This window comes from Glycine max, chromosome 16 (assembly GCF_000004515.6).
Source record: "Glycine max cultivar Williams 82 chromosome 16, Glycine_max_v4.0, whole genome shotgun sequence".
Taxonomy (NCBI): domain Eukaryota; kingdom Viridiplantae; phylum Streptophyta; class Magnoliopsida; order Fabales; family Fabaceae; genus Glycine; species Glycine max.
In genome coordinates this window covers 6,560,826-6,573,709 of record NC_038252.2, presented here as the reverse complement: position 1 = coordinate 6,573,709, position 12,884 = coordinate 6,560,826, and the positions used below count along the sequence as shown (strand labels likewise).

At 29.1% G+C, this 12,884-nt stretch overlaps 1 protein-coding gene across 1 annotated transcript; it reads right to left on the bottom strand.

The window, feature by feature from the left end:
- Positions 1–5,610: 5,610 nt before the first annotated feature.
- LOC100788554 (vacuolar-processing enzyme) lies at positions 5,611–11,833 on the bottom strand. Its single transcript, XM_006599003.3, has 8 exons — positions 11,388–11,833; positions 9,367–9,523; positions 9,130–9,215; positions 7,697–7,896; positions 7,085–7,133; positions 6,773–6,988; positions 6,387–6,590; positions 5,611–5,858 (listed from the first exon to the last, which is right to left on the bottom strand). Exons 1-8 carry the CDS (start codon positions 11,745–11,747, stop codon positions 5,706–5,708), a joined length of 1,425 nt encoding a protein of 474 aa, XP_006599066.1. The 5' UTR covers positions 11,748–11,833; the 3' UTR covers positions 5,611–5,705.
- Between the last annotated feature and the right edge of the window lie 1,051 nt (positions 11,834–12,884).

Below are 12,884 nucleotides of genomic sequence, written 5' to 3'. Positions count from 1 at the left end.
TAAGTATATGTGTTAATTGTTTGTACCTAAGGATTGTGTTACTAAAAGGTTTATGTTGTGGTTTAGAAACAGGTACAATTAAACGAAAACATCAATACACATCATTTTGATTTGGCATTCTCAAAAACCAAAAAGAGGGAGATTGTAGATTGAAAATTTAGTCTTAGAAGTTTGATTTATGTAACTTTACAATATCAAACATGTTTTCATATATGTGACATTTTATATTGATTGTTTTTAGATCTAAGCATGTGTATGTACTCATAATTTACTTTATTTTGTATCAAGTTTAGACTGATGCATAAGTGATTGTGAATGCTAAGATCACTAAGTTTATATGAACATAGGTGTTTAACATAGGGTAATTGATTAGATAATTTTTGTAATCAATTATCACATGTTTAAACCTTGGCTAGACTTAAATTCAGTTGAAACAAGGTTATTCCTATCAAGATGATCGATTACAAGATATTGTCAATTGATTACCAAGCTTGTTTTCAAGAGAAGGAAGTCACTATGATCCATATAATCGATTATTATAGGTTTGTAATTAACTAAAAGTGTTCTTAAAAATTTAATTTGCTTTCTATGTGTAAATTAACCGATTATAACTTTATTGTAATCGATTACAACAACATATGGAAGGCAAATATGACAAATTGCAAGCGAGGTAATCGGTTATCGATTACTTGTAATCGATTATATCTTATTGCAATTGGAAGATTGTTCTTTGTGATAAAAAATAATTTATTACCTATTTATTGTAATTGATTACCACGATTTGAAAGTGCATAACAAAGGATATATAATAATCACCAAATATGCCTTAATTCTACACATGATTTGAGGCAATTATATAGCATTTTTTTATACATTGAACCTTCTTTTGACTCAAAGTTAGGATAAAATAAGGAATTACACGTAGATACTTTGGGTTTTTAAACTGTTGAGATTTTTTAATGTTTTATGGAGTTTTCTAAGAATTGAGTCAGAAATCACAAGTAGGGATTTGCTTGCTTAAAGGAGGCTTCTTGTGCTCTTAAGCGAGCCAAGACAAATGGATTTTGAGGAGCCACTGACATACCTCACTCAAGTGAGAGGATTTAGAAGTTGATTAATGAAGCTTGGCTCGCTTAAGCATGACATGTTATGCGCTTAAGTGAGCTCAGGCAAAGAGCACACTTGAAACCATTGAAGGCCTTCGCTTAAGCCTACCTTAGGGCACTTAAGCAAGCGAAACTAAAGCTAGGAAATTCATGAAGGCCTCACTTAAGGGAGGCTATACCCACGCTTAAGCGAGGGAGTCGTGTTAGGCCCAAAGCCCACAATAGTTTATAAAAACTTGGTTTGTGAAGGAAGAATCATCTTAGCACAAATTGAAGTTGCGATTCTTTAAGAGAGAAAGAGTATTATTTCTAGGTTGTTAGACTAAATTCATTTTGTATTATTTCTCTGAGCTATTGTACTCAAATTATGAGCAATCAATCTCCTCATTTGTTGAGGTTGAAAACGACAGAACCTAATCTCATGTAACTCCCCTTTTAATACAATTGTTTATGCTTTTATTACTCTTCTTCTATTCTTAATGTTTGTTCTAGAATGATCACCCATTGCTTGATCATAAGAATTGATAGTTTAGTTGACATACACTTTTTTGGTTCTTGAAATTGAGAAGAGTACCTAATTGAGATTGTCGCTAGACATAGGTCAATACCAATTAGGCTCTAACTAATTCTTAATCGATAATTCTAATCATTTAGATTAATTTGCCAAGACATTGAGAATCAATCTAAATAATTTAGGCTTTTTCACCTAAGACATTAAGATTAGAATATATTCGTGAATTGGGGATAAATTGCATGAATAATTAGATTAATTGTGTTTATTATATTGAAATAAAGGGAAACCAAGCCCAACCTTGCCTATTCAAACCTTTTAACTCTCACAATAATAATGTGATCAATCTTGCTACCTCATTTCTCATTACTCGTATTCTTGCAATCTTTCTTCATTTATTTATTTAAAAGTTGTGGAATCTATTCAACTCCTTCATTCTACATTCTCGGTCCAACTAACAAACCTGACAAGCTTTACTCACTTCATCACTATCTTTGTGTCTTCTAACTTCAGAAACCAACTTAATAATCTTCAAGGAAGGATGTCTCAATCATTTGTGCCATAGGTCCATGGAAAGCATTCCATTAATTTTGTAGGCTTTAACTTTTATATCTCCTCTGAAGAAATAGAACACATTTCTCCGTTCACCCGCTCCAATCAGCTGATAGGATGGGCTCTAGGATCAAAATTAAATGATCCAAGGATTATATAGAATGGAGTTAAATATGTTATTTTTAGTCATAAAATTTTGTTTTCATTCCTTCATAATAATAGGTGAAAAAGGGTACATTTATATAGTTATAAGATTGTCAATCGATGGATAATAATTATCCAAGTGTCAACATTATATTATTATAAAATAAACTAAAATTATAAAATACATGTTTAACTCCATCCTATATAGTTATTGGTCCACTTAATTTTGGGCCTAGAGCTGATCCTATCATTACTATCCCCTTCAAATATAAACTTGTGATGCATGTTGAAGACTTCACACAATGGGCTAGTGTAATGCAATGATGTTGTGAAAAGTTTAATGATTTGAGGAAATTGAAATAAAGGGAAATTAAGAAGACGTGTAGGGGCATGAGTAAAGTTTGGATAAAATAAGAAAATGTTGGATGGCTTAGATAAAGTGTGTCCATGTGAAGTGACAGAAGGTGAGTGAGAATTGAGGGAAAAGGTGGAGGCATGGTGCAATAAGGAGGGGACGCATAATGTTTTTGTCTTGTTGTGGTGAACTTTTGGAAGCCAAAAGTGGGGTGGTTGGTATAAGTTGGACCGTTTATGATTTAAGGGTTGGTGATGCAAGTAAGCAAGGGAGAATGAGAGCGAGGTGTTTTATGGGGAGTTGAAATGGGTAGTAATCGCATAGTATTAGGATTTTTGCTGGGGAAAATCAGAGATTGTGCAAAGAAGAAAGGTTGGACACATGGACGGTTGAGATTCTCAGTGATGTGATCTAATGTTAGTTGTGTTAATGAATGATATTGAGGGTTTTCTAGATTAATGGTAACAAATGGTCTAGATGAAGTATGGAAAATTGGGTGGGAATCAAGCGATGGTGAGATGTTTGGAGACAAAGTATGACTAAATGCAATAGAAGCACAATAATGAAACAAGGTCGTTGTGAACGAGAAATAAGTAGAGTGATATGGAGAGAGAACCAAGGGATTCATCTCCACCTTTGCGAAAGCCATGTGTGACGACCTTGAAACACTTCCATTGGTGATAGTGCGGGAGAACCAAGTAGTTGCGATGTAACCAGAGGATGGCAGCGAATGTGGTTGTAGGCTGGATGATGGTAAGGGTTGTTGCAATTGAATGGACGGTGACATCAATGACGGTTATGATTTTAAAGGCAAATGTTGACAGTACGATGAATGATAGTAATGGGATTGGGGTTGTGTGGTAGCATGTGGATGCAAAAGCAATTGTTAAAGTTTAGGTGGAGGAGGGGAAAGAACTGATGTTGAAGGCCATTGTGGTGGCGAGAATGGTTGTTGCGGCGACGGGTGATGTGATTGTTGTTACCACTTAAACAATTATGAAGGGTTTTGGGGAGAGGAATACCACCAAGGGGGTTGTTGATGGTGAGAACCTGTTATGTATGACGATGATTATGGTGGCAGGGACAACGGCAACGACGAATGTTGTGGTTGCGGAGGTGGTGGCAGAAGGTCAAAATGATAGATCACATTTTCGTGGACAAGCTAGGCATATCCAGATATGTTTGTGGAATTTGTTGGATAATTATAATGGGTGTTATGGGTGGTGGTTGATGAAATGGAAGGGCAGTAAAAATGGTCAAATACAGTGAATATAGGAGGGGAGTGAGCCGATGAAAACATCGCTTGATAGGCATCAAGATGATAATCTTCCATAATTCAAGAGTAGGAAGAACTCTCTAAGAAACAAAGGAAAAATAAACAAAAGTAAAAAAAAGCTAAAAGAGATAAAATTCTGATTTCATTCCTTCGTATCAATAGGTGAAGAGAGGTATATTTATATAGTCCTAAAAATATCAGGATAATAACTATTCAAGTGTCAACATCATATTATTCTAAAATAAATAAAATAAAACTATAATTATAAAACACATATTTAATTTCATCTTATATAGTCGTTGGACCATTTAATTTTTGGCATACAATTCATTCTATCATCAACATCCTCGAAGCACAGTCCTGCATAACGCATAACTTATCAATGAGTTGAATAACACATTTTAATTCACCCATCATTTGTGAAATAAATATCAAATTGTAGTTTAATTTTGGCACATAAAGAACATTAATATGTTTAAGCCTCCATCTAACACTACACTTCCTTCTTTGATCACATATGTATGTTGTCCGTTAGGAAGTTTAACACGACAATTTTTAATATCATGTAGTTCGCTCAAGTAATCAAACTTCAAGGATTTCATTAGAATTCAAATCATAAAGTGATGGAGTCTTCTTCACCTTATGAGTCTCCTCTTCAAGACCAACCATATCCTCACAATTTCAAACAAAGCCTATAGGCTCTGATACCATAAAAGATTCTTTGACAGAATAATTTATGTTCTTTTATTCATGCTTTGCATATGTACAAATATATACACGAAAGTTACAACAAGGCAAAATCTCTAAGGGTGTGTTTGATTTGCATTTTCATTTTCTGTTTTCATTTCCTGTTTTCATTTTTTGAAAACTGTTTTCATTTTCAAAAAATTTGAATTCTGAAAACATGTTTGGTTTGATTTCTTATTTTCTGTTTTCATGAAATAAAAATACTGAAAATTTATGATATATTGATTTATTGTCTTTTTGTATTTTTAGATTTGCTTAAAACTACATTCATTGTCACCACAATTTCATTTTAACCAAAATGAGGTTTCTGTAGTCAACTGAAAACGAAAATTTATTGTTTTCATTTTCTAGTTGTTTCCTGTTTTCATTTTCACTGAAAATGTTTTCAGAAATCAAACCAAACACATTTTCATCACCGTTTTCTGTTTTCAGTGAAAATGAAAACAGAAAACAACCAAACCAAACACCCCCTAAGTTTTGGCTATATAGATTGATTCCAAAAATAAACATATACAAATTGATTCTCAAAATAAAACTTCTAAAATTATATATACTAATATTATGGATTGATTCTGCTATAATTTGATTATGAATGTCTTGATATCTCATATGATCTTGTTAGTTAGTTTTTTTCTTTCTGACCATGATATTGATATAAAATAATTTCTATTAAAAATAGTGATTAATCTTCATTAAGGATTGTGAGCATACCCAATGTGAGTATTTTTCTTCTAACACAGTTTATTATATATCTAGAGATCAATCAGAATTCAATCCTTGAACCACTTAATTAAAAAATACAAGTCACTATCACTTGATCTCATTAGTTATCGATATAAAACTTTTTACTGAGCATAAAAATTAACTCTTAGTATATATTGTTATCATGTATCAATATATATGCATTCAATGTATGATAAACTAATACAAACAAGTATAATCCATTTTGTAGAACGGAAACAAAATTTATTACTCAATGTATTGGTTATCACATTATCAACTTAGAGGATTAATTTAAGAAGCATGATTTTTCTGGGGACAAGCTTGCGATGTCGTTGTTTTCAGTTGCTCCTCATAAATGCCAGCATTGCACATGTTAGCAAAGGCTCTTGTGTATTTTCTTCCATAGCTTGATAAGGTACCGCACTGGCTCTCATATGTTTTTACCTGCGTAAAATTTATTGCAAATGTATATCATCTACCATCCATATATACCATAGTATACAAACACTTTGTATGAAGTTCCTAAAATTCACTTAACTAAACTTTTAGTTTCTAAATTTTTTGAAATTTGATTTTTAGTCCTTAAAAATTTATTTGATTGATAATGGTTTTTTTCAATTTTTTTCTATTAAGATTTTTAGTTTTTTAAATTTTTGTTTGACCAGTCAATATTTTTCAATTTTTTTCTATTAAGATTTTTAGTTCCAAAACTTTTTAAAATATTAATTTTTTGTTTTTGAAATCTCATTAAATAAATATAAATAATGAATTCAGGAATTAAAAATTAAAATTTCTAAAAGTTGAGGAACATTCATCAATCAAACAAAAATTTATGAACTAAATCAAATTGTAAAAAAATTTAGACACTAAAAATTTAGTTCATTCTCTAAAATGTTATGATCAAAGAATGATTTCTTTCCATAAACAAAAAAGTGGAAATAATTAATCAACAATCTCATATTATGCACTTACAAGGGTCTTAAAACAATCCCAATCATCAACAAGAGGCTTGCCAGCTGGACGAACATGGAACATCATAGCAGAGCTATTCTCTTCTCCAAACAAGAGATCCCCTATGAGATGGACAACATTATCTACATGTTTCCTATGTGCAATTTCATCAGCTAACTCTTTCTGAGCTTTCAACTTCTCAGAACCATCTTGAGCCTTTTGCAACTGAAACAATTAATAAACAAACAATTAATACTTCTCTCCTAATTTTTAAAATTCTTATGGTCAAATTCAATGACATAAAGCAGGGAGAGAAAAAGAATAAAATCTTTCCATTTCTCTCTATAATTAACATGAACCAATAAATGGGTACTTTACAAAAACATAAATATCCAACCAAGAATTACCTCGAGCCTGAGATGGAGTAAACGGGTATCTCGTTGGCTAATAAGTTTAGTTTGAGTAGTAGATTGTTCAAAGGAATGTGCATTTTCATTAAGACTTAGACTGGGGGCTAGTGCACCAATGTAGATAGCTAGAGAATCATTGTTCAACTCTTTATCTCCATATTGCATCACATGGGAAGTGGCATTAATATGACTAACTAACGTTCTTCGACGAACCTATACATAGCTCACAACAATATTTTGCATTAGATCAACATTTTAAATGTGTACAGTACAATATACATGTATAAGTGTTCGAATTTGATGGCTTACTGTTTCATACTGTTGTTGCAGAGTTTCATTTACCATATCATTTTTGTCACTGATCCATAAACAATTTCAAAACAGTTAAGGCAGTTAATATATGAATAATGAATAAGAATCGACTTATGCATCTCTTCTATTATTTTTATATGAGAATCATCAAACAAACAATATTTTTATAGGTTTGGAGCTCTCAAACTCAATCCTACAAAATGACAAAATAAGTTTATATTATATTTTATTTATATATTTTATTTGACATTATTTTAATTAATATCTTAAATTTTTTTCAATAAAAATAAATAATCAAATAGAAGAACTTATATAATAAGCTTAACTTATTATAAAGAACTCATACATAATAATAATAATGAACAAATATTTCATTTATTAATTGAAGAGACGAAAAAGTCAAAAAAATATAATTATACCAAGAAAAAATAAACTGTGAATTAATTGTGTCCAATTGTTTTACATTCAACATAATCATTAGACTATTGTATTAATACTAAGGATTTTTATTTTAACTAAGTTGATTAACAAGGATATGTGACTGATATAAACCTTTTAATATTGAATTCTCACATGTAAAAAATGATGATTATTTGAACAAATGCATACCTGTCTTCTAACCACGAAATGCTGTACTCATCTCCCAAACAAGTAGTGTACTCAGGCGGTGGAGTAGGGTAGAGATCAGGACAATAAAAACCATAACTATCCTCATCTGTGTTGGCAGCGGTGGTCGCATATACGTCTATGTTATTCGGAAGAATACCTTCAAACATGCTCCCAGATTCACATGCTTCCATGTATATCACCTTTTGTTTTCCGTTAATGAAAAATATGTGCATCAATTTAAATATCTATGTGAGGACATGAACTTTTTACATAAATTTAATTATAGGACTAAATAACTATTATTGCTAATTAAGTATCTTTATTTTATATTAAGAAATATATATATATATATATATATATATATATATATATATATATATATATATATATATATATATATATGTATATGAATAAAAATTGACTCAACTATATTTGTGAATAAATTATAACAATCAAAATAAATATGTAAATGATTTGGATTTTTCTCTTCATAATACTTTATTCGTTCTTAAATATAAAGTTTTTTTTTTAATTTGATTTATCTTTTCTCATAATATTTTTTTTCAAGTTGTCATTTGCATTAATTATTTTTAGATCAAAATACTCTTAATTACTTTATAATTATTTCTCTTATAAAGATTGGAGAAAAAGACTACCATACATTAATTCATTAGATAGAAACTAATTAAATGGAAAGATAAATATGATGAGTTCTAATAATTTTAAGTATAATTTTGTAAAATATATATTATTCATAAATTTAATATTATTAATTAAATTAATTAACTTTCTTAAATGTGTGAATTAGTTTAAAGTATCTAAATGTTTTTATTAAAGTTGATGCCCTTAATTTAGAGGTTATTAATACGGACATGAAGATTTTACACGGGATATCAAATTTTGTACTCACTGTGTAATATTTTTTTATATAATACGAAATTAATAAATCCAACTATTGAATTGAAAACTACAATAAAATATATTATATTTATAAATTTTCATTTAAATAACAATTAATTGCTACTCCATCATACTGTACTATTTTATTTCAATAAATAATATATTATTTAAAATATTAATAAATATGATCTGTTGTACGTTAGTTAAATAGCATATCAGCAAATATTTAATTTATTTTAAATTTTATATACAAAATTAAAAATATAATATCAAATCATTCAGCAGTTAAATTCCTTAATTTTGTATGTAAAAAAAAGTTATTAGATATATAGTGTAAGTATGAAACTTTAGCACGGTCTCAATTTTTCCTATCCTATTGTAAGATTATATATAATGGTAATTGTAAAATACTAATATACTAATGTTCTCAACAAAGTAACGTTCTATGTATGAGTGAGCTAGATAATTTAAGTTTATCGTTCTAGCAAACATGTAACATATATAACAACAAACAACATTAACGAAAAACTCACCATCTTTTTGTAAGATTTAGCTGCATGTTTCTTCTTCAACACATCTACGAAATCGTTGGCCATCACAAAATCCCCAACTGGCATGCCTGATTAGATAATATTTTACCAAATTAAATATTTGGGTTTCAAAAATGTATCAATATATACACACACATATTGTTTTTCTATTACCTCACACACTTTACACATCAAAGTGACATGAAACGTTAATTAGGAAGTATGGAATGAATAACTTACCAATGACACCGGTAGCACCATGGTCCGCATAATAAATGAAAATGGTGTCATTCGGACCACTGTCCACAACCTTGCCACTACCTCCAGAGAGAGCACTTCGGTTACCACTAATTACAGCATAAAAGTTTTCTGAAGTGGTGGCATTTCCAGTATAATCCTAAAAAAGTATACTATTAAGTTTTCCACAACATCAAAATGGTAATCTACTATTTAGATGATTTATAAATTAGACTTAAATAAACTTTCAGTTCTTTTGGTTGGTTTAGATCATGTATGATTTTGGTCTTAAATTATTTTGGAGCTATAATTAAGTTTTTTTTTTAAATTAAGTAATTATGCTTCTATGTTTTTCTTTTTTCTATCTATAACTCTCAAAATGCTATTTTCAATACAAATATTTGAATGGTTATAATTGATTTGGCACATGAAGTGATTTCAACAGTTTATAAAAAAAATAATAAATTTGGTAAACACTTAATTAATAAAATTAGAAGGTTTTATAACATCTGAGTTAGGAATTTTAAAAAAGAAATATTTCATGTGAAATTTGAAGTTTTAATTTTTAAGTAAAAGATAATTTACTAAGTTTAATATGGGAAGATTCTATGTCAAAAATGAGAGTTTAAAGATTTTATGACTAAATTTACTCAATTTTATAAATTAAAAGACTTAATTGCCTAGGAAAAAAAACCTTAAAAGACCAAAATGTCAGTGAATATAAGTATCAACTCGGGGTATTATGACACCATTTTTATGAGAGTGAAGAGTCAAATTTGATGTTGCTTTGATTTTATCGTAAATATTTAAAAGCTTGGTAGTTTTTCTCTTTTGTCTCTCAAACATTCTAAAAATACTCAAACTTTAATTAGTAAAACTATCATTTTTCTTCATGTACTCAAGGTTTGAGTATAAGGACTAAAACAAATGGTTTAAAAGTAAGAAACAAAAACCAAAATTTGGATTTTTTTTTAAAGAAAAATGTATTAATCCATATTTAAAAAAAATATGAAATGTAATACAATAACAAATAAATTACTTGACAACTTATATGAATATAAGTATTTCGAACAACAAATCCAAGATTATCTCAAAAGGAGTTTTGATAGGCTTGCTTCTTCTGTAAAAAAAAACAAAATAAAAATAAAAATACTAGGGTTGTTTCTATGGCGGCTTCTACGGTAGTTCATGGGTACACCACCAATGTTAGCTATTGAATTTATTATTAAAATATTTTAATGACTGATATTAAAATTAAATAATTCTTTAAGAATTAAAATAAAAAAAATGTAAAATTGATAACTTAATCATTATCTTCTTCCATCAACCCCAACCCCAACCCCACCATCCATCAAATAGTTAGGAACATCGTCGTGCAACCTCTCACGGTGGCCTACATGGCCATTAACATTGACGACTCACATGTTATCGGAGCACCGGTGGTGCAGGCGTTCTCTCGGTCGGCGACACATTATTTTTGTCGTGCCGACAAACTCAAACAACACCACAATAGAAGGAGAAGGTGAAACCGGTCTCGACTCCGCCAATCACCGCCGTTAAGTTACAAATCTAGAATCAAAGCACAATTTTTCACCAACTTTAGATCTGAAAACAAAAAACTTAGATCTAAAAAACACTCGAATCCGTTGATGGGTAGTGCAATTAGGCGATGAACTTAGTATTATAATACTAAGTTCATTGAAGTAAATTGTGCACCATTTACTTCGAACACAAACAACAAAGCTTGCGTGCTCGTTAATTTGTGTTCCGCCTTTCAATCTCTTAACTTTGAAGGATCTTGGTCCCGCTAGCTTCTCCTAAGTCAAGGTAAATTAAGGGTAAAATTAACTTTTAACTAATAAAAAAAAAAATTTGGATGTGAACCACACTTATTTAATTGGTGCACGGTAGAAGCCTATACAAGACTTAAAGAACCAAATTTAACGAGGAATTCTAGAAACGAACTAAAATCTTAACTTTGTGAGAATAGCAAGAAGGCTAATCAGATTCAGAGGCATGCATACCTTGGGAACTCCTTTATAAACATCTGGACCATTTGGTTTATTGATTACAGTGCCAAGCCTAGGGTTTAGAGTATGGTTGGCAATGTCATCATACATGAAAACAATGATGTTTTCATCTTTAAGACCACCCTTCTTTAGTACTTGGTAGGCATGGCAAACATCTGCTTGGTGCCTATAATTATCATAACCCTTTGAACCAGCAACAAGAACGGCCCATCTTTTTGCCGTTGCATGCTTAACGTGCCCATGTGCCTCTATTAATGGATTAGGTAAAGGACGCACACCTTCCATTACACTCACTGTGAAGCTCATCCACACTGAGGCTATTAGTGTAACCCAATTTCTACTGTTGAACTTCATCTTGCGTATAATATGTGAAAGAGGAAAAACTTGCTAAGAAATCACACTAGAACTATCTATGCCAACATTGTATTAAGCAAGAGTGATAGTCCATCCAACCAAGTCAATAATATTTGTAGGGTTTATATATATATATATATATATATATATATATATATATATATATATTGTAATTTAGTGTTTTTTATTTTTGTTTTTGTAAAAAAAAATTCATTTTAGTGCTTGAAAATATATTCATTTTATTTTTTACTTTAAATTGTTTTAAATAATTTTTTTTATTGTTTAAAAGATTATATAAAGCATTTTAAAGATAAAAAATAAAACAGATATATTTTGTAAGGATTAAAATGGAAAAAAATTATAAAAATAAAAATAAAAAAATACTAAATTACAAGTAATAAAAATATATTTTAACCATATTTATATATACTGGTCAACTGAATTAGTCAAAATCACATGTGATGTGTATAAATTACTTATATTAATTAATGGGAATGCTTAACTGTACTTTAAAAATTTATTATGGAAACATATAATATTTATTGAAGAAAAATATACTTTTTTTTTACTTTGAAGAAAAATATTTGTTACTATCTCCTTTATTCTATATTTTAAGATGTTTAATGTTAATGCATATATATTAATAAATATTTAATGAAATATTTAATATTGTTTTAAAACTATTCCTGTGAATATTTTATTTCTTTTTTTATAAGATATTATTTTTAAATTAAAGAATCAAATTGAATCAATGTTAAAAATTAGAAGATTAAATTTAATCCAGAAAGAATAGAAAATCAAATCAAACTTAAATAATAAATTAGATAAAAAAATTAATTTAAACTAAAAATAATAGCAATAAATATGTATATTCAATGTCCGTTAAAAACGTCAAAGTAAAAATATAAAAATAAAAATTTAAACAAGTTATAAGTTAAAAATTCAAAAATCATTTAATGCCTTTATTAATTTGACGGTTTCACATTTATCCAATAGTACACATTATTTAATGATGCAACAAAAAAAGTCAAATCCTCTTAAAGAGAATCATAAAGAAATTATAAACTAAAGAACATTTATTATACTTTATTAAATACTACTCCGTTTCTTTTTAGATTTTTTATAATAGTTGTCCCT

What these genes read in the sequence shown, in the direction of transcription:
- LOC100788554 (XM_006599003.3), bottom strand. Translation starts at nt 11,747, where the DNA reads ATGAAGTTCAACAGTAGAAATTGGGTTACACTAATAGCCTCAGTGTGG. An exon ending in CTAAATCTTACAAAAAGATG is followed by an intron (nt 7,897 to 9,129) that starts GTGAGTTTTTCG and finishes GGAAAACAAAAG; the next exon opens with GTGATATACATGGAAGCATG. An exon ending in TACTCCATCTCAGGCTCGAG is followed by an intron (nt 6,591 to 6,772) that starts GTAATTCTTGGT and finishes TAATTGTTTCAG; the next exon opens with TTGCAAAAGGCTCAAGATGG.